The sequence below is a fragment of the Scylla paramamosain genome, chromosome 1 (assembly GCF_035594125.1).
Source record: "Scylla paramamosain isolate STU-SP2022 chromosome 1, ASM3559412v1, whole genome shotgun sequence".
NCBI classification, from domain to species: domain Eukaryota; kingdom Metazoa; phylum Arthropoda; class Malacostraca; order Decapoda; family Portunidae; genus Scylla; species Scylla paramamosain.
The window spans coordinates 3,535,001-3,557,779 of record NC_087151.1 but is presented as its reverse complement, the minus strand read 5'-3'; the positions used below and the strand labels follow the sequence as shown (position 1 = coordinate 3,557,779).

At 35.6% G+C, this 22,779-nt stretch overlaps 1 protein-coding gene across 1 annotated transcript in view; it reads right to left on the bottom strand.

Annotated features, from left to right (window-relative positions):
* LOC135115304 (TBC1 domain family member 1-like) overlaps window positions 1–22,779 on the bottom strand; it is a 42,699-nt gene that overhangs the window by 18,613 nt on the left and 1,307 nt on the right. The window contains exons 2-14 of the mRNA XM_064031950.1: window positions 20,195–20,428; window positions 18,118–18,396; window positions 17,869–17,997; window positions 15,802–15,924; window positions 14,682–14,816; window positions 13,653–13,935; window positions 12,448–12,571; window positions 9,516–9,618; window positions 4,442–4,570; window positions 3,277–3,397; window positions 3,015–3,131; window positions 1,326–1,536; window positions 1,008–1,146 (exon numbers count right to left, since the gene is read on the bottom strand). Of these exons, the coding sequence (XP_063888020.1) occupies window positions 1,008–1,146; window positions 1,326–1,536; window positions 3,015–3,131; window positions 3,277–3,397; window positions 4,442–4,570; window positions 9,516–9,618; window positions 12,448–12,571; window positions 13,653–13,935; window positions 14,682–14,816; window positions 15,802–15,924; window positions 17,869–17,997; window positions 18,118–18,396; window positions 20,195–20,341 (2,040 nt within the window). The 5' untranslated portion in view covers window positions 20,342–20,428. The remainder of the gene's footprint in view (window positions 1–1,007; window positions 1,147–1,325; window positions 1,537–3,014; window positions 3,132–3,276; window positions 3,398–4,441; window positions 4,571–9,515; window positions 9,619–12,447; window positions 12,572–13,652; window positions 13,936–14,681; window positions 14,817–15,801; window positions 15,925–17,868; window positions 17,998–18,117; window positions 18,397–20,194; window positions 20,429–22,779) is intronic.

Genomic DNA, 22,779 nt, shown 5'->3' with positions numbered 1-22,779 from the left:
TAAAGATGTTAAAACACACTAGAAACAAAATAAATCTGTTCTAAGCTAAAAACTCATTGTAATCACAAACAAAAATGCAAAATAAAATTCTACAGTTTTCAGAGAAAATTGAATTTTTCTTTCTAACACCAAGACAATTATCACTCTCATAACCACTTGAAATTGGGACACTTGACTAGCAGATGCTGTGCAGGAGGGGGACCCAGCAGCTGTCACAATATCATTATACTCTATGGGGTTATGGGAGGACACACCCATTCTAAGTGTCTGGTCCATCTGAAGATAGGTCAATACCATTTTATATCAGTGTTCTCAAGTATGCTGTCTGGTCTAGGATTCGAACCCTAGTCCTCTTGACTAAAAGACAAGCGCAGTAACTCCTACACCAGTGGACTGCCTTTGCAATATTGCTCTAATATGACACCAACTGAGAAGAGCAGAATAAACTGCTTAATAGACAGCAACAGAATTACACATACTCACAAATCAGATACAAAATTATGCCTCTTCACATTTTGACAGAAAATATAACTTAGTTTTATAATTTTTGGCATAGTTCAAGTTAGTGGATAATGATGTCAAAAAGAAGAGAAGGGCTCAGTGTTCAGATGCCTGCACAACAACATAACTGTTAAAATACATGCAACTTTTTCCACATATGCTTCTTTCTTTCTTAAATATCAAAGTCCAATAAGGGTTAAATGTATCCAGTAAATAAAGAAAAATGTTATTTGATCTTATATAGTCAATTCACACTTCAAGATTAGAAAATACACATTTCCATAGTAATGGATAAGATACATTCAAACATATCTCTGGATAGCAGCAGGTATCTCCACCTTTAGCTGAAGTTGAATGACTGCAGTTCCATGAAAATAATTTACTATTTTCAAGCACAACACGTTCTCATATGAGTTAATACTACTTAAGACTAATTTACATAATAAAGAATAAGAAAAAAAGGTTAATGCTCACAAACATGCCAGATGTTACTCAGTTTGATTTACCTCTTCAGTAGTGGTCTCCCTTTCAGAACTTTCACTTTCTCTGCCATCTCTTTTCAGTAACTGATTAAATGAAGTTGTTAAACTTTTCTTAGCTCGACGCAGGGATGACTCCAGGTTGCCACCCATCTGGTTGTCAGGCCTGAAGATAAGGAAGAGCTTAACACTTAAACAAAAAATATAAAACAGTTCCTTAAGGTGACTTATAAACTGCTTTAAGTGACAATTGTGGTACATTAGGTATTTACTGTAAACATCATTAGTCTACAAGACTCCACTGCAAGATAAATATGCCACATTCCATAAAACAGAGAAACTAACTTGACTCCTCCACCAGGCAGAGCCAAGTGGGTATGTGATGCCTGTTTAGTTTCAAAGTGGGTTCTCAATAACATCATCAAAATGTTATTCTGAATCTGTGTTTCAGAGGCCTCTGCTCCCTCATATTTGGCTATCAAAATGCTCTTCTCCTCTTCAGGAAGGCTTGAAATTCGTTTCATGATTGTAGTGTGTGCCTTAGCTGCAGCCATTCCTGAAAGTGAATAATTGATACTCTATGGTAAAAAACACATCAGATATTTCTTCTGCTTGAAATGTAATTTACTGCATGTATTGCAAGCAGTGTGGTTTTGTAATTAATTTATGTACAGATAAGTTTATGCTTTAGGCACACATACAGTGGATCCAGCATAGCAAGGGCTGAGACATGAATATAATTTTCATGTTGGCTATGATTTCTTTTGTTGCCTCTATCAAGATTCTAACCATTTCTCCTTTCACTTTTCTGCAATCATAAACCTTCTTCAGGCCTACTGTATTAATTGCCCCCAGCACTGGAAAGAGAAATTGCTAAGGATTCCTTGCTTGTATCACTAACACCTCTAGAACATTCCTGTCTTAATACTTCTACTTATCATATTTCAAACATCTCATTCTCTATAATTCAAAGTGATGTCCTCTTGTCCCTTCATCATCTTTCAGCAGGAAGTTTACAAAGTTCACATCTTATTATGATCAAGATTATAAAAAGTTTGCTTGCACAATAACAGTATTTTCACCAGTGAGGCTTATCAATGTGAGGCTGAGATTGCCACAAGTACAACTACATAATGAGGATTATGAAGAAGGGCTAGTAAAAAGGATACAACAAACATCAGCACTTCATTTATTTTTTTATTTATTATTATTATTATTTTTATTTATTTATTATTTTTTTATTTTATTTTATTTTTTTTTGGTTTGTAACCAACTGGAATTTTTGCTCCATGCGTAAACTCACTGGACTGGCCAGCCATCTGTGGTCTCTTAAAAGGATGTGATATGTGCAACAGAAAAGCAAAACATGAATGGGCCATTTAAGGCTGCATGCACCAATGCACATAGATTGAGACATGAAAAGAAAAGAATAGATATTAAAAGATGTTATAGTTATGAGTGAAATCTCTCTGGGTACTCAAAAGGTATCTAAGTATAGAAAGGAAAATGCAGCTGTGGGGAGGTATAGTTAGGGCTGTGGACTAGGTTGAATAAGTCATAAGTCAAGGTTATAAAAATTTAATGTTTGACAGTGTGGAAATGTGTGACTGAGTATGGTTAGAAAGAAACTTTTTTTTTTTTTCCAGCACTAGGAGATGATTCTGCAGCAACTCCCCCGTGTGGCTTAGATGAAAAGTCTCTTATATTGGTAAAGGCTCAAAGACCTGCCCATGATAGTGCAAGCAGATTTTTTTTATGTCGGGTGGCAACTTTGCAGACTCGTGCCACTCCCTTGAAATAAGTATGCCTAAATTTATACACCAGTGAACAAGGAAAAACTTGAAGAGAAAAATTAAGTATAAAACCTTTGGAGTGACTTTAACAAATACATAAAAAGATTTAAGAAAGGAAAAACATTGTGACAGGTGGTATTGTGACAGGTGACAAATAAAAGTGTGACTGAAGTTGTGAGCAAATAGCAATTACCTAGACAATTTAAATGATGTGCAAATTACTTTATAGTAAGAAACTCACCTTCAACCTCTGCACACAGCATGCTGAACCATCGCATAGGGCATTGATCACACAGCAAATTCTCTTGCCTCTCTCGTACCTGAGCCTCATGCACAGCAGTGAAGGCCTTACTTAAAGCTGCATCAAAAATATGTAGCTGTTAGATTTCAGTGCTATGACAAAATATCCAAATACTGATAAATGATGAATTCAATAGGTTCACTTACATTAATAACATCAACAATTTTATAACAACAGTAAAAGACTACAAAGCTAGCTTTACCTTGCATTATTTCATCTGTCACAGCACTTATTTGGCACATGAAGACATATCCCACATAGCAAGGTATATCTCCATTCAGTTCCCGACAGATAAAGCCAAAGTGATCATTGTGTTTGATACCCTGCAGAAAAATATAAATTTTTATGTGTTACTGTTATCATGATGTTACTACCAAACCCAACCCAAAAACTTCTAGTATGATTGAATGAAAAATAATTGTTTCAGTATCTCAGTCATTAATTTTTCCCATTTCAACCCTTCCCCATGATACCTTTGCTACACTACTACTCATCATTCTATTTTATTTTAACCATGCTAAGTTTTAACACTTTTTACTGTAAAAACTCTCTCTCTCTCTCTCTCTCTCTCTCTCTCTCTCTCTCTCTCTCTCTCTCTCCTTCTTTGAACTTTCAAGTTGTCAACACTTGATTAAATTACTTACATAGTTCAGTGGTTCCCATGGTAGCCTTGTCCATAAGTCTCTATGTAATACTTCAAGTGCAATTTGTAAACTAAGGGACACAACACTGATCACTAATAAACAATCACATCTGCATCAAATTTTTCTTGCTCCATGTCATTCATTTTATGTGAATTCATGAACTATGAGCAATTCTATCAACCCATGTAATAGTCATTTATCTACCTTATATTTTCTTCAAGCCTATTATTGCAATCCAATGGTAATCTCAATCTTCTAAAATTTCGTTTTTTGTCTTTTCATTCCTTTCCAGGGTATGGCTCTACTCAAACCAAAGTTATTACCCATGTATTTAACAATTTGTGATCTAACCAAGACTATTGTTTCTGAACAAAGATGACTACCATACCTTTTTCAATAATCCTAAACCTCTTAAAAGAATCTAAATGGAGTGTTTTTAGCCTATCAGACTCTTTGCTTATAGCAAAAATGCAAGTAACTGGCAAGTGATATGAGAAGGTAGCCATGATACACATAAAGACAAGAAAATATTCTACGTACATTGGCCAATATGGTTAAACATGTCAGATGTACAACTAAAAAGGTTTTCTTTAACTTTCATATAAATCTTTTCCAATCAATGAGAAAGTAACACTGCTAAAAGATTTATATTTTCACATACAAAAATAGAGAACAAAAGATCAATAAAAAACAATAGACATAATACAATATTAATATACTTACTTGGCAGCAATGAGCAATATCTTTGAAGTTTTTATTTAGCTGAACAGACTTCATTTCTGGATTAATAAGTTGGATTTCACTGCGGCCAATGTGGAACAGCATGGTTCGATTGAAGTCATGGCTTAGCATCTGAAAATAAATATATATAATATGGTCACTTATCTTGCTTCTTTTAATGATTTGTGTGATCTTTAATGTCCTTCAGCTGAGAGTTCTCACATTGTAACTTTTTACTGAAACACATCCTATCTAACATATGCAGGATGGGTGCCATCTAACAAATATAACAAGTAGAATACATGGGTGGTTAGGTAAAGCTTAGAGGGATATAGAAAGTTAAGTACATGAAAAATTAATGCTGCAGAGGAAATACAATGTGAATTTGATACTTTGTTGATGGAGAAAAATAACAAGATAGGAAAAGTTAGTCTCCAGACATATTTTTTGCTACCTGTGTTGATATATTGTTCATAAAAATACAGCATTGGTCAAAAATTACAACAATAGCAATTTTCTTGCTCAATTGGTATGATTTTTGAGTTTTAAAAAAGAAAGAACAGAGTGTACAAGGCAATGGGTATTGAAGAGTGAGCATTGGGAGTTGCATACTTGGTATCAAATACATATACCAGGGTAGTATGAACACTTTCCAAAGAAATGAAGAAGAAAGGCAGCTTAAGAGCATGTTTAAAAATTAAATATATGGTAAAATTAGAGATGGTGATTCCTTTCATTGTAGAATGAGTGAAACGGTATGCAAAGATGATTGGCAACACATGCATGATTGTTATACAATCAGGGTTTTTTAGGAGCATTTTTGTTGTGTTCATCTCTTACAAGGACCTAATGAAAGGCAAATAAGTCATCAAATTATGATGTGTCCACCTTTCAACTTTATCTGATACGTATTTCTAAAAATTGACTAAAGTTGTGGTAACGTTCTGCAGGGCAGCAGCAGGAGAGGACACCTGAGAAACATATTGGTAAGATCAAGCCCATAAACCCAGACAGCCAAGATTGATGCTGTGGTTACCAACAAGAACCATTGGCCACTGACTGGTTACAATGAGATATCCATGTCCTAGAGTCAAAATTAAAAATTTTCACATCACCTGTTACCTCACACTATGGCTACTCACATCAAAGCCTAGCATAAATAATGTGCTAAAGATTTTTCCATCACCACACAACAGACAACAAGAGATATCCAGACAACCTAGAGAATTTGTCAATCAGAAACATCATGGGAACACACATCTCCAAGAACCCCCTAACAATACTATCTCATTATCCAAGCAGCCCTGAGTGCTCCCCATAACTAGACTCGGCACCAAAAGAGTTAAGCTCAGTCTCAATCACAACCCATCCACACAAACCCAGCTGCATTTAAAAAGCAAATCAGTGCTACACCTTAGAATCCCCACCACTACTTGGAAAGTAATGAAAACTAAAAGTGAATGGTTCTTAACCCCAGCAAGATCTTTGAGTAAAATGTAAGGAATAAAAAAGGACAACATGGAATGATAGAGAACACCAATACTTAATTCAGGTGACCAGTCACCACCATTTAGATACAAGTACAATAAACTGGAGATGTAAATGATGCATGCAAAAAGATGACTGTGATGCAAGCCTAAAACATCCATTATGTTAAAATTTAAATTCTAAACAAGTGTACATGGAGAGAAGACAATAAAAAAGGGGCTTAACTCAAATCCCTTATACTGAAAGTAGGTAAGCAAAACTCTGTGAACACAAACACAGACACACACGCACAAACACATGCATTCGATCAATAAGTATTATAATATAGTTAGTTCTAATAAACATTTAATCCCTAAGTGACAGGTAATACATCGGTATGCTCTAGGAACTGACAGGTGATGTAGTCATACAATTTCCCATATTATATCAAACAGAAGCAGGTAGGATATGTTTTGAATATGATGTGGCAACACTTACAAAGTTGCTCCCTACCACCTTTCTCTCTGCAAGTGCACATACAGCAAGAATGATGGATTAAGGTGATTCACCCTCATCCTGATGCATGATTGAGCATAAAATAAGCCAGTTTCATCCAATGTAGTACTGTGTTGTTAGACATGGAATCACATTTATGGAATTTCTGTGGTACAGTAGGAAAATATTCCCTTTGAAATGTGGGGACAACAGTGAGGGGCAGATGGGGCAAGATAAAACTGCAGGCACAAGAGCTGTAACCAGTGTCATATCCAGCATAACAAACACACACAGACCACCACCCTTGCAGAGTGGGAGTTGATGATTCTATCTCTATTTCTAGCAGAGCTAAAACACCAACAAGTCAGACAATAATACCATTGCAAAGCAGAATGATACATGCTTCTTAAGGCATTTCTTTCATAACTGTATGTCAAGTATTAGAGAAAAACATGAGTGCAAGAATAAGAGTAATCTTTTCTAATAACACATTCCAATATGAAGTCCCCATGCCATATGCTCATCATTTGGGAGTTAATATGTGAGAGTGACACCTTAGGGAAGGTGTACAATAATCCCTCTAATATCCATCCTAATTCGTCCATGGAACGTTACCATAATTGCATTTGTCCAGATATTGCATGTCCAATTAATTTTCATCATCTACCTGATATTGATACAGAATATCACCTACATATATGTACAAACAATTCTAAGATGTGTTTCTTCAATGATACTTATGTTGCAAATATTTATTCATGGCAATTTTTTCTACCTTTCTCCCTCTGTCTTTGTCCTACATCTGCCACAATACATGTAATGGCATTTTCAAAGTGACTTACATGTTTTCTGTATGTGCATGTGTTAGATGGAGCCTTATAAATTAAGGAAACAAAGTTCAAATTTGTTCATTTCATGTGATAATACATTACAAAAGAAGTAATCCTCATCTGTGAAAGCAAATATATGCTCTATGATAAGAGGCAACAGGTGGCAGAATGGTAGAGATGTGAACATGACCAAGGGTCAGCAGGAACAGGGAAGAGTTGTGGTTGTGTAGGAGAGTGAAACAACAATAGCAAAATGAGAGAAATACCACTCAGTGAAAAATTATTGAAAATATATACAGCATATCTGCAGATGGTAAAATAAATACATATGTGCTATGTACTGTATACACATTTCCATTTACAACACACATACCTGAAGATACAGATTATCTATGTGAATAAAACCACTTGCTTGCCACATTAGTCATGCTTGCTTGCCTGTGAGAGATGGGGAAGAGAAAGGCTAGTGTATGCAGTGGCCACAATGGTGGTGCTGCTGTGTAAAATCATACCAAAACACTACATGCTGCACAGCACCACATCATGCTGCAGTGCCATCACACTGCCACATCACACTGGTGTGTGTGATGCAGACTAAACTGGACATGTCTGGTTTAATATCTGGATAAGGTAATATTTAGATACTGACACATCCAGTTACCAAATGTTTGGATATTGGAGAGATTATTGTTCCTTACATACCTCACATACATATCACAGTTCCACATACTGTATACAAGGTAGTTGATGTTGAGACCCATGATTTTCTTGTATTGAATATTGACCACACAATTATTGTAACAGAGAATTTACTAGATACACCAGAACCCCTGCATACTGAACTCAGCACCCTCAAATTCCAACTACAGTAAAATCCCTCTTATCCGGCATCAACGGGACCACCGACATGCCAGATACTTGAATATTGCCGGATACTTGAATAGAAGTGAAATTATGTCCACAATCACCACCCTTCACTCACGCATCTTACCATAACAAAGATCAGCTGATCTTAATCAGCAGCTGATCTGATCAGCTGCTTAAGTGTAAGCACGACATGCTTCCTCTTTTCTACAACTTTAGGCATGAGGAAGGTGTCAGGCGATAAACAGTGCACACGCGGGACTGAGTCACTGAGTAAACACAGTGCAGTGGGCCACAGGTGGCGCGAAGCAGTGTGCTCTGGTGGCGAGGGGACAAAGTATGCCTTGCGTGGGAATTTTAATCGATTTTATGAGTACACATTGATTTTTTATTGATTTTAAGTCTCGGGGAAAAATGTGCCGGATACTTGAAGCTGCCAGATGCTCGAATGCCAGATGAGAGGGATTTTACTGTATGCACAAGGTGATAAAATTGATACATATTTTCTAGCAAAATATGAAGGATGAGTATTCAAATTTGAATGCTCTGCTGTTGCATTATATAACCTGGCAACAATTTGTCTAGCTCTCACCCTAAGGTTCTACAAGTGTGTTGGAGAGACTTAAGGTGCCTAAACATGAGAGGTATAGATATTAAAGAAAAATAAAAGTGTCAGTTTGATTGGGCATACTGAAGGATGTGAATATGTTGGTTGAGAATTTAATCTTAATGAGTTAACTGTGCATTCCAATAAGAGTAAACTACTTGGTGAGCAAGTTACCTCTTACCAGGACCAATAGAAGAGAAAAAGCAACTCATTCTCTCATTGATCCACACAAAACCATTGTTGCATCATGACCACTATCCTCAACTCACTGAAATCTGCTTTCCTTGAACCTCATTACATTGATCAAATGATGAAAGATGGCTTACACTCTCCCTCCTCTCCTGCTTTAATGTACAGTACCTCCAGTACAATGTCTGATGTGATCATCATCATTTAATTATTCATCACATGAGTCTTTTTTCATTCCCATCATCCATATTCATCTATCACAAATAAGAACAAAAGGCAGCAAACCCTAAGAACCCCCTCAACCAATAAGTCTGTCTGTCTATTGCATTTATACCTTTCTTACTACAATACACTGTCCCAATCACCCTCACATGCCTAAATATAAATGTGTATCATGTATTGCAGACTATGTTTTTTTTTTTTTTCTAACATAAGGGATCATTTAACCAAGAGATCATAAATGCAAGAGCTCTTGTGCAATCTTCACTATAGCCAAAATCATACATATACTTCTTAGGCTTATAAGTTAGGTATACAATAAATTCTCATTAAAGACACAGTGAAATTCTTCACTTCATCATCCTGTTAACACATAGAGCCCCATACCAAACATGAATAAACGAACCTTGAGCTCACATTCGCTAGTACGGTGCAAACGGCTACGGCTGGTCATGCTGCCAATAGAACCCGCACGTGCCCTCATGCCTTGCTCCTGAACACAAGTTGGCCTGAATCATGAAAGAAAACTAAATAAACCACAAAGTTTAGCCAATATGTAATCTTTAGTCAATACAGTCATCACCACCACTTTGGGAGGCTGATTCTAGATGTGCATGGGTCAGCTTGGTTCATGAATCCAATATTTTACACAAAAAAAAAAGAAAAACTATAAGGCAACAAATGACTTTGTTACAAGAAAAATACTGAAGGGAAGTTGACCAGGACATACAAAGTTCATTGGATGGACACAGGAATGAGGGAAAAGAGCTTAGGCAATGGAATTATGACTCAAGTAGAAGTGTGTAGTACAAGTTGGTAAGGAAAACAAGATAAATGCACATAAACAGTTTGAATGGGAGAAACAGGAGGCAGAGAAATGGGCTACATAGTGCATGCAGTTCAACAGGAAGATAATGGAAGGATATGTAAAGAACATGTGATACATGAGAAAGACACTGACAGTTTAAGAAGTGAAGGAATTGAAGAGGAGACAATATAGAAGAAAGTCCATGACTCAGTAGGCAAAAGCAACTAAACAGCAAGACTCAGTTGCCTGATCTAGTAATATCAAAGATGTTGCAACAATGATAATTTAGCCATTATAATAGGTGATTTTTAGATGAGAAAAATATAGTAATGTTTAATGGATTACTTAATAACATATAAATGAATTCCAATTTCTCACAGAAATTATCACAAAATGGTGATGATAATAAGGATGAGCAAAGCAAAATCAATCTTACAAATAAAAAATATAAATGTTACATTCAGTTAATTAGTTGGATGCACTTCACAAACTGCAAGTTTGCAAAGTATACAATTGCACAGTCAGCTATATGGAGTGTTGTCACAGCTTTCAGAGGGTTTCACCAACCTAGGGCATTCACAGATGGTTATAGTCATGTATTTCCATGTATATGCATTCTTTGCACTATCTTATTACAATATTATAAAATATAACGTACAACAATATATTACAGCAAAAATCCGGTCTTTCGGTATCCAACGTATTAGAAAACCTGATGTTTTGGCACTTTTGGAAAATGGTTCCATTCTGAAAGTTATCTGATCTTTTGGCACTATATTTCCAAAAGTATTGGCATGTGGCAACTTTAAAAATGGTGCCGGAGCGCTGCAATAGTCTGCTGCTGTGTGTAGGCTCTACTGCTAGCTGCAGCATCCGTGGATATGATGGTGTGAGTGTGTATAAGAATATTTCTGGTATAAACTTGAAACATGAATAAAGTACTAGACTGAGGAGGAGAGGAAAGGAATATTAGTGATTGTGTTTACACTGCCTTTCTACTCTGTCTTTGTGAATCCACCAGTGGTTGAGGAGCAGACTGACCAGCAGACAATTTTATGTGTGACAAATCCTGCTGCTCTGGACACGAAAGAGGAGGAAAGTGAGAGGAAGAAGAGGAGTCAGAGAAAGCTTCATGCAAGGACACTAGAAAAAATCTTAGTTTATTTACCAAATTTGCTGAGCTTGAATTGGACTATGGTCTGGGTTTAGTTCATCCTTACATTAGACTTATATTGTTCGTTTTTTATGCCTTGAAATTTGTGATTTCTATATAAATATGCACTGGAGATGTTAGTTGTGTTTTCTACAAATAAATAAATAAATAAATAGTAGTCTCTGTCCTCATTTATTCATTGCTAATATAGATGATGCAATTCACATCTGATCTTTCGGCATATTCAATGTATCAGTACCTGTTTAGTTCCATAAATGCCAAAAGAAAGGACTTTTACAGTATAAGGGAGCTATAAACATACAAATTCATTCCTGAAATTCAATTACAGATGTACAACTGAAGCTTAACTGACCACCACTGACAAGATGCCAAATTGATATTGTTCTACCATATGAGGTTCACTAAAAGTTGACGAATTACTAATATACCAATCATATAATAATATGTATAATAGTATAAGTTAAAGTAATATCATGTTGTATCTCAACAAATGAAATCGCACTTGATAATATTGTCATCAAACAAATGTTTGCATCACTTTTATATTTATTTTTTTAATAAACAAAAAGTTTTTGCATTACTAAGAAATGCTTTCAAGCATTTTATTTTGCACTTTTCCAAATAATCACTGTATATTTATTAATATTTAATAATTAAACACTGAGAACAACTTAGCTTTATTCTTGATTAAAACTGAATAAAAGAATTAATTCTGTCAAAGAGTTTCAACAGAACCTAGGAAATATATCCTTTTTAAAGCATTAACATCATGCACAATTAATCAATTTCTCTAATGATCCTTATCTGCAATAACAACTGCATCTTAATAAGACATAACCATGATGAAGAGATTGTGAAACTCACCTGACAGTGCAACAACACTCCATATGGGTAACCATACTGTACCAACAAAGATTATATAATATAATCTTGATATATAAAAAAGGTGAGTTAAATTTCATTTTTGTTGGTAAACATGCAACTTCATCTATGAACTTATTTTCTTAGACAACTGCTAAAATACCAGAGAGTTTATGTTGCAAATAAAGCCTAATGTTATTATTAAACTGAAACAATTCTGCTAAATCTTGATGTAGGTTGTAGACTGAGTCATTTAGATCCAAGGGAAATTTTCAAAATAAAGTTTTGGGGAGAATAGTAGCTTCAGTGCCTAGAAATAGAGTAAATGAAATTAAGCAATGCCACATGAAAATCATGTGATACCAAGGGCACAAATAAGACATTAAATATGGAAAGTGAATGATTTGCTGAGAAAGAATAAATCTGAGAGAGGAGAGTTTTCATAATACAGTATTTTGAATCCAAAATTGTGGTACAAAATGAAAATCATTTTACCTTCTGAAAATCTGACTAGAGTCTCCACTGACTGTGCGAAGGCGCTGGCGAAAGGGTTCCATCACAGGCAACTCAGTTTTATTGCTTTCTTCACTCTCTGAGCCCTCCTTTTTGACTTCAGAACCTAAAACACAAAACATTATAAATATTATTACTCTGCCTGCTCTTTCCCACACACAGGACACAAATGAAAGGATTAGAAATCACAATAATCCAAAATTGGTCTATCCAGCCAACACTGACTTACAGATGAGAGACAATGTAGAAAAGGTCACAACAATCAAAAGTGCATGCTGTGGAAATGAGTAATTTGAAAGGGGCATGTGAAGCAACAACACAGTAGGATGAAAACAATGAAAGTGTGTATGAGGGATGTGGTATGAGCACCTGTGCAAGAATTAAAAACTTTGGAGTGGTGAGAAGGATGAGAGAGTATACACTGAAATGTTATGGCTATGCTGAGAGGATGAAAAGTGAAGTTTGTAAAGAAAGTCCAAATGAGGGGAGTTAAGTCCCAACAGGAAAGGAAGACCACTTGGAAGATTGAAGGTTAAGGTAAACCAGTACATGTGTGAAAGACGTGCTAACAGAGATCATGCACACAAAAAGGCGGTGAAAGCTTTTCTGCTGTACCAGCCATCTCAAGGAACACTCCTGTATAGAAGGCATAAAGAGAGATAGACAGAACTATCTATCTATTCACCAGGCTCAGGTCATCATTAAATGAGGGAAGCCAAGAAAAGAAACTATGCCTTTTCTCATTGTTGAGAAGAGAAAGCAATTAAGATCCATGTCCCACAACTCCATTCCAATTAATGATTTTTTTTTAAAGTACAGCAAATACAGTAGTAGTATTCTTCCAACTTGGCTACTGTGTGCAGCCAGGAAGAGCAGAATTCATGAAATATTCACATTATTCATAAATATTCACACTCAAAATGTATACAAGAATAAAGAATTCATAGCTTTCCATTCCCACTGAAAAAGCTTACATCTTGTACCTGTTCACTGATGGATGAACTGCTCTGCCCAGCCAAGGATTGAAACCCAAGACCTCTCACTCATGAGCTGAAGATCTAGGCTTATTTCTACCAAGATCGTTCTTTACAGAAGGAAGATTTCCTACAGACTGGATGGCACTACATGATAATGCTGATAACTAAGAAAATATTATAAGAAATAAAGATATAACACATAAAGCTTACCTTCCAATTTTTTGGATTGTTCTTCTGGAACACTGCAAGACCTGAGGTAGGTGATCATTTCAGATGATGATAAACTGGATCCAGGTAAAAGAGATGAAATTTGCTCAGTTGAGGAAGAGTTGCTAGGTGCATCAGATGACAGATTAGAAGTTTTCAATGATGGTAAGGATCCTTGGGTCTCTTCAGTACTGGACCAAAGAGTGAATCGAACTTTAGGATGCTTTTGTGATTCCTTATCCTGTTCTGGATTTGCTTGATCATCAATAGCCTCCTTTTCAAGTTCCTGTAACAGTATTAAAACTTCTTGGTAGGGTACATGAAATAAGTCAGAAAAAATTAAAACTGAACATCTACTTGAATGGAACAAAATGGCAAGAAACAACAACCTAATGTAGATGCTGTATTTATGTGCCTCACTGCACAAGGTTTTCTACTTTCTCTTACCCTTATTTTATCCACTTCCCTAATGCAAGATATAACCAGCATTCTTAATCTTCATCCTTTTCACTTGTAAAATCTGGAACTCCATGTCTGCTACTGTATTTCATCCTGCCTGTGACTTTCAAGATACAAGAGCAGTATTTGACCTTCCTTTCAGAATGTCATCTTCATAGAGTAATATTTTCATTTTTTATTTTGTTCATTTTGTTGTTCTATGCCAGAGCACCTCTTATATAAAATAAATATATAAAACTGCAACATATGTTACTGGTGAAATCATATGAAAATTTATGAAGCTACTTCCAGTACTACAGGTCATCACTGTTTAAAAATTGTACTTTTATGATCATATATATAAAATATGATGCAAATACCAGGAGACATATCTCTTATTAACATCCTGCTTTACTTTTCTCAAGACACTAATCCCAACATTATCTGTCCAGGGCTTTGTTTTATCCAGACTGATAAGCTAGGCCTGAATAAGACCATTTTATCAGGCTGAGCATTCCATACTTTTCTTCTGAAAGAGTAAATTAATCACATGATGTCAGGCAGCACTGTGTAGCAACTTGTATAAAAAGTTACCTTTGATGCTTTGCGACTACTAGTACTGCTGCCTGGCTCAGCCAACAGACTGGAGAAGGTAATGTTGGGAACAGATAGACCACTTCCTTCTTGTTGAAATGTTATTGTTGCAGTGTTGGGTTGAGGCCGAGAACTCTGTGAATAAAGTAAAAGATTCAAACCTTATATGACAGTCAGCCTTATGCAGCAAAACTACAATCAAATTACTTTATTGAATTAAATCTATTCATTTATTATTACTTTTTAATATCACACAATCTTAACATTACTCTCAAAATTACTACCATATTCATTACTACATTATGAGCATTACCTCATTCTCTCGGTGATCTCCAACATGATGACTGAATAATTTCTAACTAAATGGCTGACATGTACATATAACTGTGCAGTCATTAAGAATGCTAGAGATCTGGAGTGTGCAAAGAAGGCACATATGGACAGCAAGTTGTGGCTTTTGCTGTGGCCAGTCCTACAAAGAACTTTCAAACATATGTCAGAATATATTAAGTTATACTACATTAATATAAGCAGAAGCACATCCGTAACCTACTTTACATTTTCAGTCTTTAACTATAGACTGCTGCATTAAGTTTTTGTTACTGTATGTTTTTGGAGTGGAAAAGAATTTGAATATAACAGTTAAGATATCTGATATATATATATATATATATATATATATATATATATATATATATATATATATATATATATATATATATATATATATATATATATATATAATTTCTTTTTTTTTTTTTTTACAGGACATATCTCCATGAAAATTTGCTATGTCATTACTACAGACATGAAAACAATCCAGAGGTATTTGTCTCAATGGCAAGTAAACTTAATGCACAATGCACAGGTACTCATCATATTTGTTTATGAAGTATATTTTTTTTTCTTATCCTTACACAGCAACATGTGAATCACTAATGTAATAAATATCAAAAGACTTTTCTCACTTCATTCATCCTAACCCTCATCTCTATATCTATTCTTCCACTCACAGCAACATGTGGCCATAAACACTTAAAATATCTTACCTTCTCAATAAATTTAACATTCAAAAGTAATTACAGTTCTCTAAAATAATAAATATGAAAGTGTTACTCACATCCCCTCCAGATGTATTTCGCTGCCTTGTTCTCTCACGAAGTTTAAAAGCTGATAAAGCTTCATCAATAAAACTGGGTGGCACCTTTGAATGGGAAACCTTCACTCTTCCAACGAATAACACCTGAAAATTTTCATCAAATATGTGCAGAACATCAATCAATCAGTCAATAAATCAGTACATTAGTAAAATTGTAATTATAAACTGACAAATAGGAAGTGATAAGGGAATCTGGAGTTTAGATGTGGGAAACCTTCAGAGACATTTACTAAAACAACTACAGTACTAACTTGAAATATCAGAACCCTGAAAGCCAATCAATAAGAAAGGTGAGGTACATGGGAGTTACACAAAAGCAAATATTGTTCCAGTCTATATAGAAAAATGAAGCCAGTTCTTTTCATATAAAAATATCTTTCTTACACATGTTGGTAAGCATTCAAGAAACATAATACAAAGCATTTTATTGCATACAGAGGAAATAGTTTATAAAACAAACATAGACACTATAAAATTCTTACTATAAGAATATAAATTAGAGAGGGACACTGGTTGTTCGACACCATGTTTCCAATAATTTTCTAAGCTGTTAGTTACAAAAATACTGTCTTCCATACTACCTTAGATCTAACAAATAATCATACAGTATATGCTGCTTTCTCAGCTTTGTTCTTTATAGCTTCTTTATGCAGAACAATGCATACTGGTTTTCAATAAGAGTAAATAGTGATGAGGTGTGGGATACACTGACTGACAGTTGCCAGCTTTTTTTTCCCCTAATGGCATTAACATCATCTAGTAATAAATCAGTGGATTCTGCTTTGAATGATGGATCTACAACAAGAAGGTGAGTTTATATGTTGTTTTATGTCATTACATTAGCTGAATGACAGTCTACAAGGCAAAAATTACTGCCTATCACTGGCTAGTAAAAACAATTCATTATTTGCCATACAAAATCAATAATCTTGATGGACAGAACTGAACTGACTGATAAATGCATGCACACCTGATTTTAGATGGCTCCATCCCCCAATATGGTGGACAACAGTATCATCCCAAGCATCCACCATGCAAAATAGAGAAAACATTAGCTAACAATTGTACATACCATAAGGAAATGCACTGTTGTATCTTGTTCCCTGGGTTTAAAATACTTAGGACATGACTATGATTGTTTCAAAGTAATATTTGCATCATACCATTCATGGTTCCATATTGGTCAGTGTTACATTACTTACAGCCTACCTATTCCTATGGAACAAGCTATTGGGGTGCTACTCTATATTACACAGCTCAAGTCTGTAGCCTGGTAAATAACCTGTAATTGAAATAACTGAAGAAAACTCTCCTTGTGTAACAGCTGGCATAAGTGCTTAAACTTTACTCTTCCAAGCAATAAACGATATGGGTATCAGCTCTTATGTACTTCCACTTACTAGGTGACCCATTACACTTGCCACATGAATGATGGCTAAGGCCAGCATAAAATGTTGTAAAAGTTAATGGATCATGGTGCTTTACTGCACTAAATTATGAAAATATGGCTTCCTCCATATGTTTGCAATTGTATTTTTGGTTTCAGAACCAATGTAACCTCTCTATACCCTGCTGACTTATGTTCAGCCATCCAGAAATTTTGAAAAGAGCATACAATCAACAAGCACAAATATTCAACTAAATGATCACAGTGAAAAATAAATTTGAGTTGGTAACACACAAATGGCACTACTGGTGCAGAAATTGACAGGCATGTGCTCAATTCAAATGGTTTTGGTTTTCTTTCTATTTATAAAATAACACAAGAGGCTGGAGAACACTTTTACAACCAACACAGAAGCACACAAAATAATACTAAATTTCTTACCTGCACACATTTTCAATGATCAAGCTAGACAATGGAGAAAATACCTTTAACTTGACAATTTTTGAAATACCAAATGTAAAGTTTATTCATACTAACAGTACATCACATTTCATCTATGAACAAAAGCATAAAACTAATAAAAAAATTCATTCTATTACAATAAACTCACATGATATGCATGAAAAATAAACAAAACTTACCTCAAAAAACTGAGATTCATTATGAACATAAAGGTCTGGAAGTGAATTGAAGGAGCTGCTGACAGCTGACTCAGGACATGGCTGAATTTCCCGAGGTTGCTGACGCAAACACGCAAAGAAATTGCGGACCTGAAAATCACATTATTAATACTCTTGCTTAAGATATGCCAACATACTTGTTTCAGTTTTAGGAATAATCAGTTCACTTGTAAACTATCAGTACTGTTATAGACTGAACTTAAGACTTACATGCTGTTCATCAGATGCTTGCATCAGATGGCACTGGTAATTTTGATCAAAGACATTTGCTGGTACAAGTTGATTGGGATCACTAGCACACACATACCCAGGAGCACCAGGCACAGGAGCCTGCTCTTTGTCAACAGGTTTGAGTGTATAAAGAAAGCAAGTGTGATCAGCCTGTTCCATAACACATTTATGGATCTGCCGCACCGTATGGCTTAAAGTCACTATCCCTGATGCCATATTTCGCACCACCACATTGCCCCAAGTGATGTCAACCAACACCTGAAATTCACATTACAATCATTATTGTACAGAGCTACAGAATAAACTTATACACTGCTATTTCTCCAGCCAGCTTTGGCATATTTTTTGCAACATTTTTTTTCACACACTTCTTTTGCTGCCTCTTCAATCTCAGCCATCCATCATTCCCCAAGCCTTCTATACCCTACTTCTTCAACTGCTACTGTAGTCACAATAACCCTGAATACTTGAAATATTTCCTTTTCACCTGATCCTTCTCCAACTGTTCCTTACTGTCTTTCAGTATTTTCCATACCTTTCTCTTATGTTCCTCTCTATACTTCTTTCTGTCTAACCTTTCACTAGCCCTACTATACTCACTTCTCTTTACTAACATTTCTACTACACTCCCATTCATCTCTTATTTTCATCCTAACTAACACAGCATAGTGATCTGACTTCCCAAACATCCCTCTCATTATCTTTGCATCTTACACATCTTTTCTTAATCTCCCACACACAGCAATATAGTCAATCAAGCTCATCTTTCCTCCTCCATGAGTACCTATGGATCACTTCATGGTGGAAGAAGGTATCTGTAAAAAAAAACACCCCTTCTTCTGCACTCTAGTCAACTAGCTACTTGCCATTCTCATCCACTCTGTCAACTCACCATTTTCCTACTACATCTACTACATCACAACCTCTAACCTTTCCATTCATATCTCCAATTAAAATTAACCTATTCCCTCTCTTAATTTTTCAAAGGAACTAAGTCACTCAAAAACTATTTAATTTCTTTGCTCCCTTTCTCACTTCTTGCATTTACAGGGGCACACATACACACAGAACCATGTATATCTAACTATTCCTACTTCCCCCTATCCCAACACTATCCTAAATCCTCACCACCTGTGTGCCTCAATTCCTCTCCATACTATTGGGGATAAAATGTGTGCACATCCTTCTTTTTCTTTTCCTTTCCTTCTTTCATCAACATCACACCATTGGTCTCCTGCCACATCTCATTTCCATTCATGCAATCACTCATTCCACCTTCCTTTCTAATGCTTTCTATTACCTCTCTTCTCATCTATATTTACTTCATTTACATTTATCAAAACTGCTTTTATCACTCTTCTACACCTCCACAGTGAGGTGCAGCCCCCTCTCCACCCATAACCATGTTGTCTTCCCCACAAGGGCTAGCACATTACCTACTCCTCCAACCCACCAGGTTGTCTGCTGAAAGGCTAATAGAACTCATTTTTTGCATAAATAGCATCCAAATACATCAAGATAAAAATGAGAAAAACTAAAAATAAGCTAAGAACAATTTTAAAAGAATAGAACAATGCTAATAATCACAACTTCCCTGCCTCCCCAACCCCCCTCAGTTTTATTCCACAGGCTGCACCTCATAAAGGTAAGGTGGGATAGTCTGCTCTTCCACAGAACTGTAGGCCTTACTGCCAGCCTTCTTCAAACAATGTGTGGCTCTCAACACAGTAGTAACCCACCCTGGTATATCTTCAATGATTACTATACTACCACTGCACACTGAAAATATTTCTCTCATACATGAACTTGCATCAAGATAGTAAGTACAGTGTGGCTAATTTAACTATGTATCTACAAATATCTTCATAAAAGAAAAAAATGTAATAATAATGATAGTGATGACAGGAAGATGCATAAGAAATTATCCAGATTTATAGAAGTATGAGACTGGATAACATAAACCTGACTCAAATCTTGTGCATTACACCAAGGTAGACAGTGTTACTCTTATAATTATTCTCATTATAGTTTTCTTTACTTATCTATTTATTCTTACATCTTCTGATTTCTGTTGGTTCTTGATCTCAGAGATGATCCAGGGTAACATGGGTTTGGAGTAATGGCGATCCACTTCAGTACTACCTCGGTACTTGAAGCAGAATTGCTTTCCTCCATCCCCACCTCCATCCAGATTCTCCATCATGATTTGTGGAATCCTTGGACACTTCACCAGAAAACAAAATTTTGTTGGTTTTCACTCTCTTCTCTCTTGTTTACATCCATCTTTGTCCTAAAATTAAAAGATATGAATAACACCTCTGAACAATGTTACAAGTACATTTGATCTTAAAATTTCATACTATAAAGACATGCACTCCTTCTGGAGCATATTAGGAATAATGAGAAACTGATATGAAGGCAGGATAATTTTTTTACCATGAGAAGCACCCTAACCTGTGTCTGAATCCCTAACACTGAGATATGAAAGTCTGCGCTAAATAACAGTCAGGTCCAAAGATTATTTCTGAGTCTTTATACCTCCAGTCACTATGTTGAATTTTCCATTCAAGTAAATAAATTTCTGATGTTTCAGTTTCCCTTATAGAAACATGCCTTAGTAGTGCAATTCATTCATTCTTTACACACAAGAAAGCAAATGAATCCCAACAGTGTCCTGCCCCCTTTGAAAGCATCAAAGAAGCACTGAGAAATTTATCCCAGGGTGAGGATGGATCTTTATAAAGCCTTGAGATGCAACCTGGTTGAGGAGAAATCTTTGATGCAGAGGCATAAAACACAGTGCCTTAGGTCCTGTTCTCACAGGGTAATCTAAGGTGACTTGTCATAGAAGTTGCTCACAGAAGGCAAGTAGTAGCATGACTGGATCACGGAAAATCTCCAGTGTTTCCTCATAACACCTTTCAACCTCTCTGTCTTTGTACAAAAAGGGTATCATGTTCATGTTCCAAATGGGTGAACACTTTTCAATTCCATCTAGACCTGCATCAAAGTTCAGTCATCATTTTCTATTTCCAGTGCTGAGTGTTACACTGAAAAGCCAGTATGCATTTAAGGGATTAAAGCTCCATGTGGACTGGCTGCACAATGCTGTTTTCCTAATTAGGACATCATAGGATGTGCAAGCCAATCAGGCATGGCATGACCTTCAAATTGTGATGATTCTTGGCACATGTACATGTTGCTACTGAAACATGTTATTCTTAAATAATGTGATTAGTTACACAGCTGAGAAAATCAAGCAACGGCATGTGAACACCTCCACTGACTTGCTGTCTTCACATTCATGCTACTAAAATTGCCTCATGTGAAATGAAGGTTAGACATCAAGACCATAATGAATACCATGTCCCAAGATAACTGGATCACTATAGTAATATCTCTGAACCTTAAAAAATATTTATATTTATAACATATAATAGAAAATGGTCAAATGGGAGAGGAAGAACATTTTTGGATATATATCAAATTCCTTGCCCATGGAACAGTGGCAATTCTTACTTGTCTCACCTGATAGATCCTTTTATTATATACTTTTATTTTGAGTATTTTCAACCCCACATGTATGCATAAAAATTTTATAACACCGTTAGCAATTTTTGAAATCTTATCCAATCTGCACCTGGACAACTGCCCAGACCACCCTTGACATTAAATCACCAGTTGTCCAATGAGTGATGCCACGTGAGGTTGTACATGTGTGTTGCGCTGCACAGAGAGACTGCAGTGAACTGATGTCAAACAAGTCACGCCGGTTAATTTCTTTGAATGAAGACAGTGCCATGGGCCAATACAAAAATAAATAAAATATTTGATCACTTCACCCAATCACAACACTATTTTGTCAGAGAAGGAAGACTTGACCTGAATTTGAATAAGTCTGAGGAAGATGTCTGTGTGCTCTGGATGTACTTCTCATAACATTCATGTAATGACTGATTTCACAAAAATACTCTGCATTCCTTAACTCTTTTTACATGAACAGTGTTTAGCTGTGACTGTTAAGTGCCACAGTGACTGTAGCTTGTGAGAAGGCCAGAAAGGGAAGGTTGAGCATATATATATATGAATGAAATGCTGTTCCATCAGGACAGTAAGTTTTTTTTTACGAACTATTCACGACTAGATTAGGTTAGGTTAAGTTTAGTCAGGTTAGGTTTGGTTTAGTTAGGTTAATTTAGGTTTAGTTAAGTTAGGTTTAGTAAAGTTAGGTTAGGTTTAATTAGGTTAGGTTAAGGTTAGGTTTAATTAGGTTAGGTTATGTTTGGTTTAGTTAGATCTAGTTAAATTTGGTGAGACCAGTGGAACATTCAGTAGTGAGTGACCAAAAGCATATAGTTATGAACAGTGACACATTAATGTGTACTTTTTTGAGGATGAAGATATTTTTCTTTTGACAGAATTATACAAGTTTTACATTAACTGATAACTCATTCCTTTCACAAATAGTAATTTTCAAGTGGAGAAGTGTGGGTAAGAGATATTATCATGCATGTGCTATCTGATGAAATTTTTTTTCTGGTCAATTTTTTTTATGGTCAATTTCGTATTAATCTGTTAGTTGCTTATATTGCACATCACCAGTTTCTGAGGGGGGGAGTGAAAAAAATAATAATAATAACT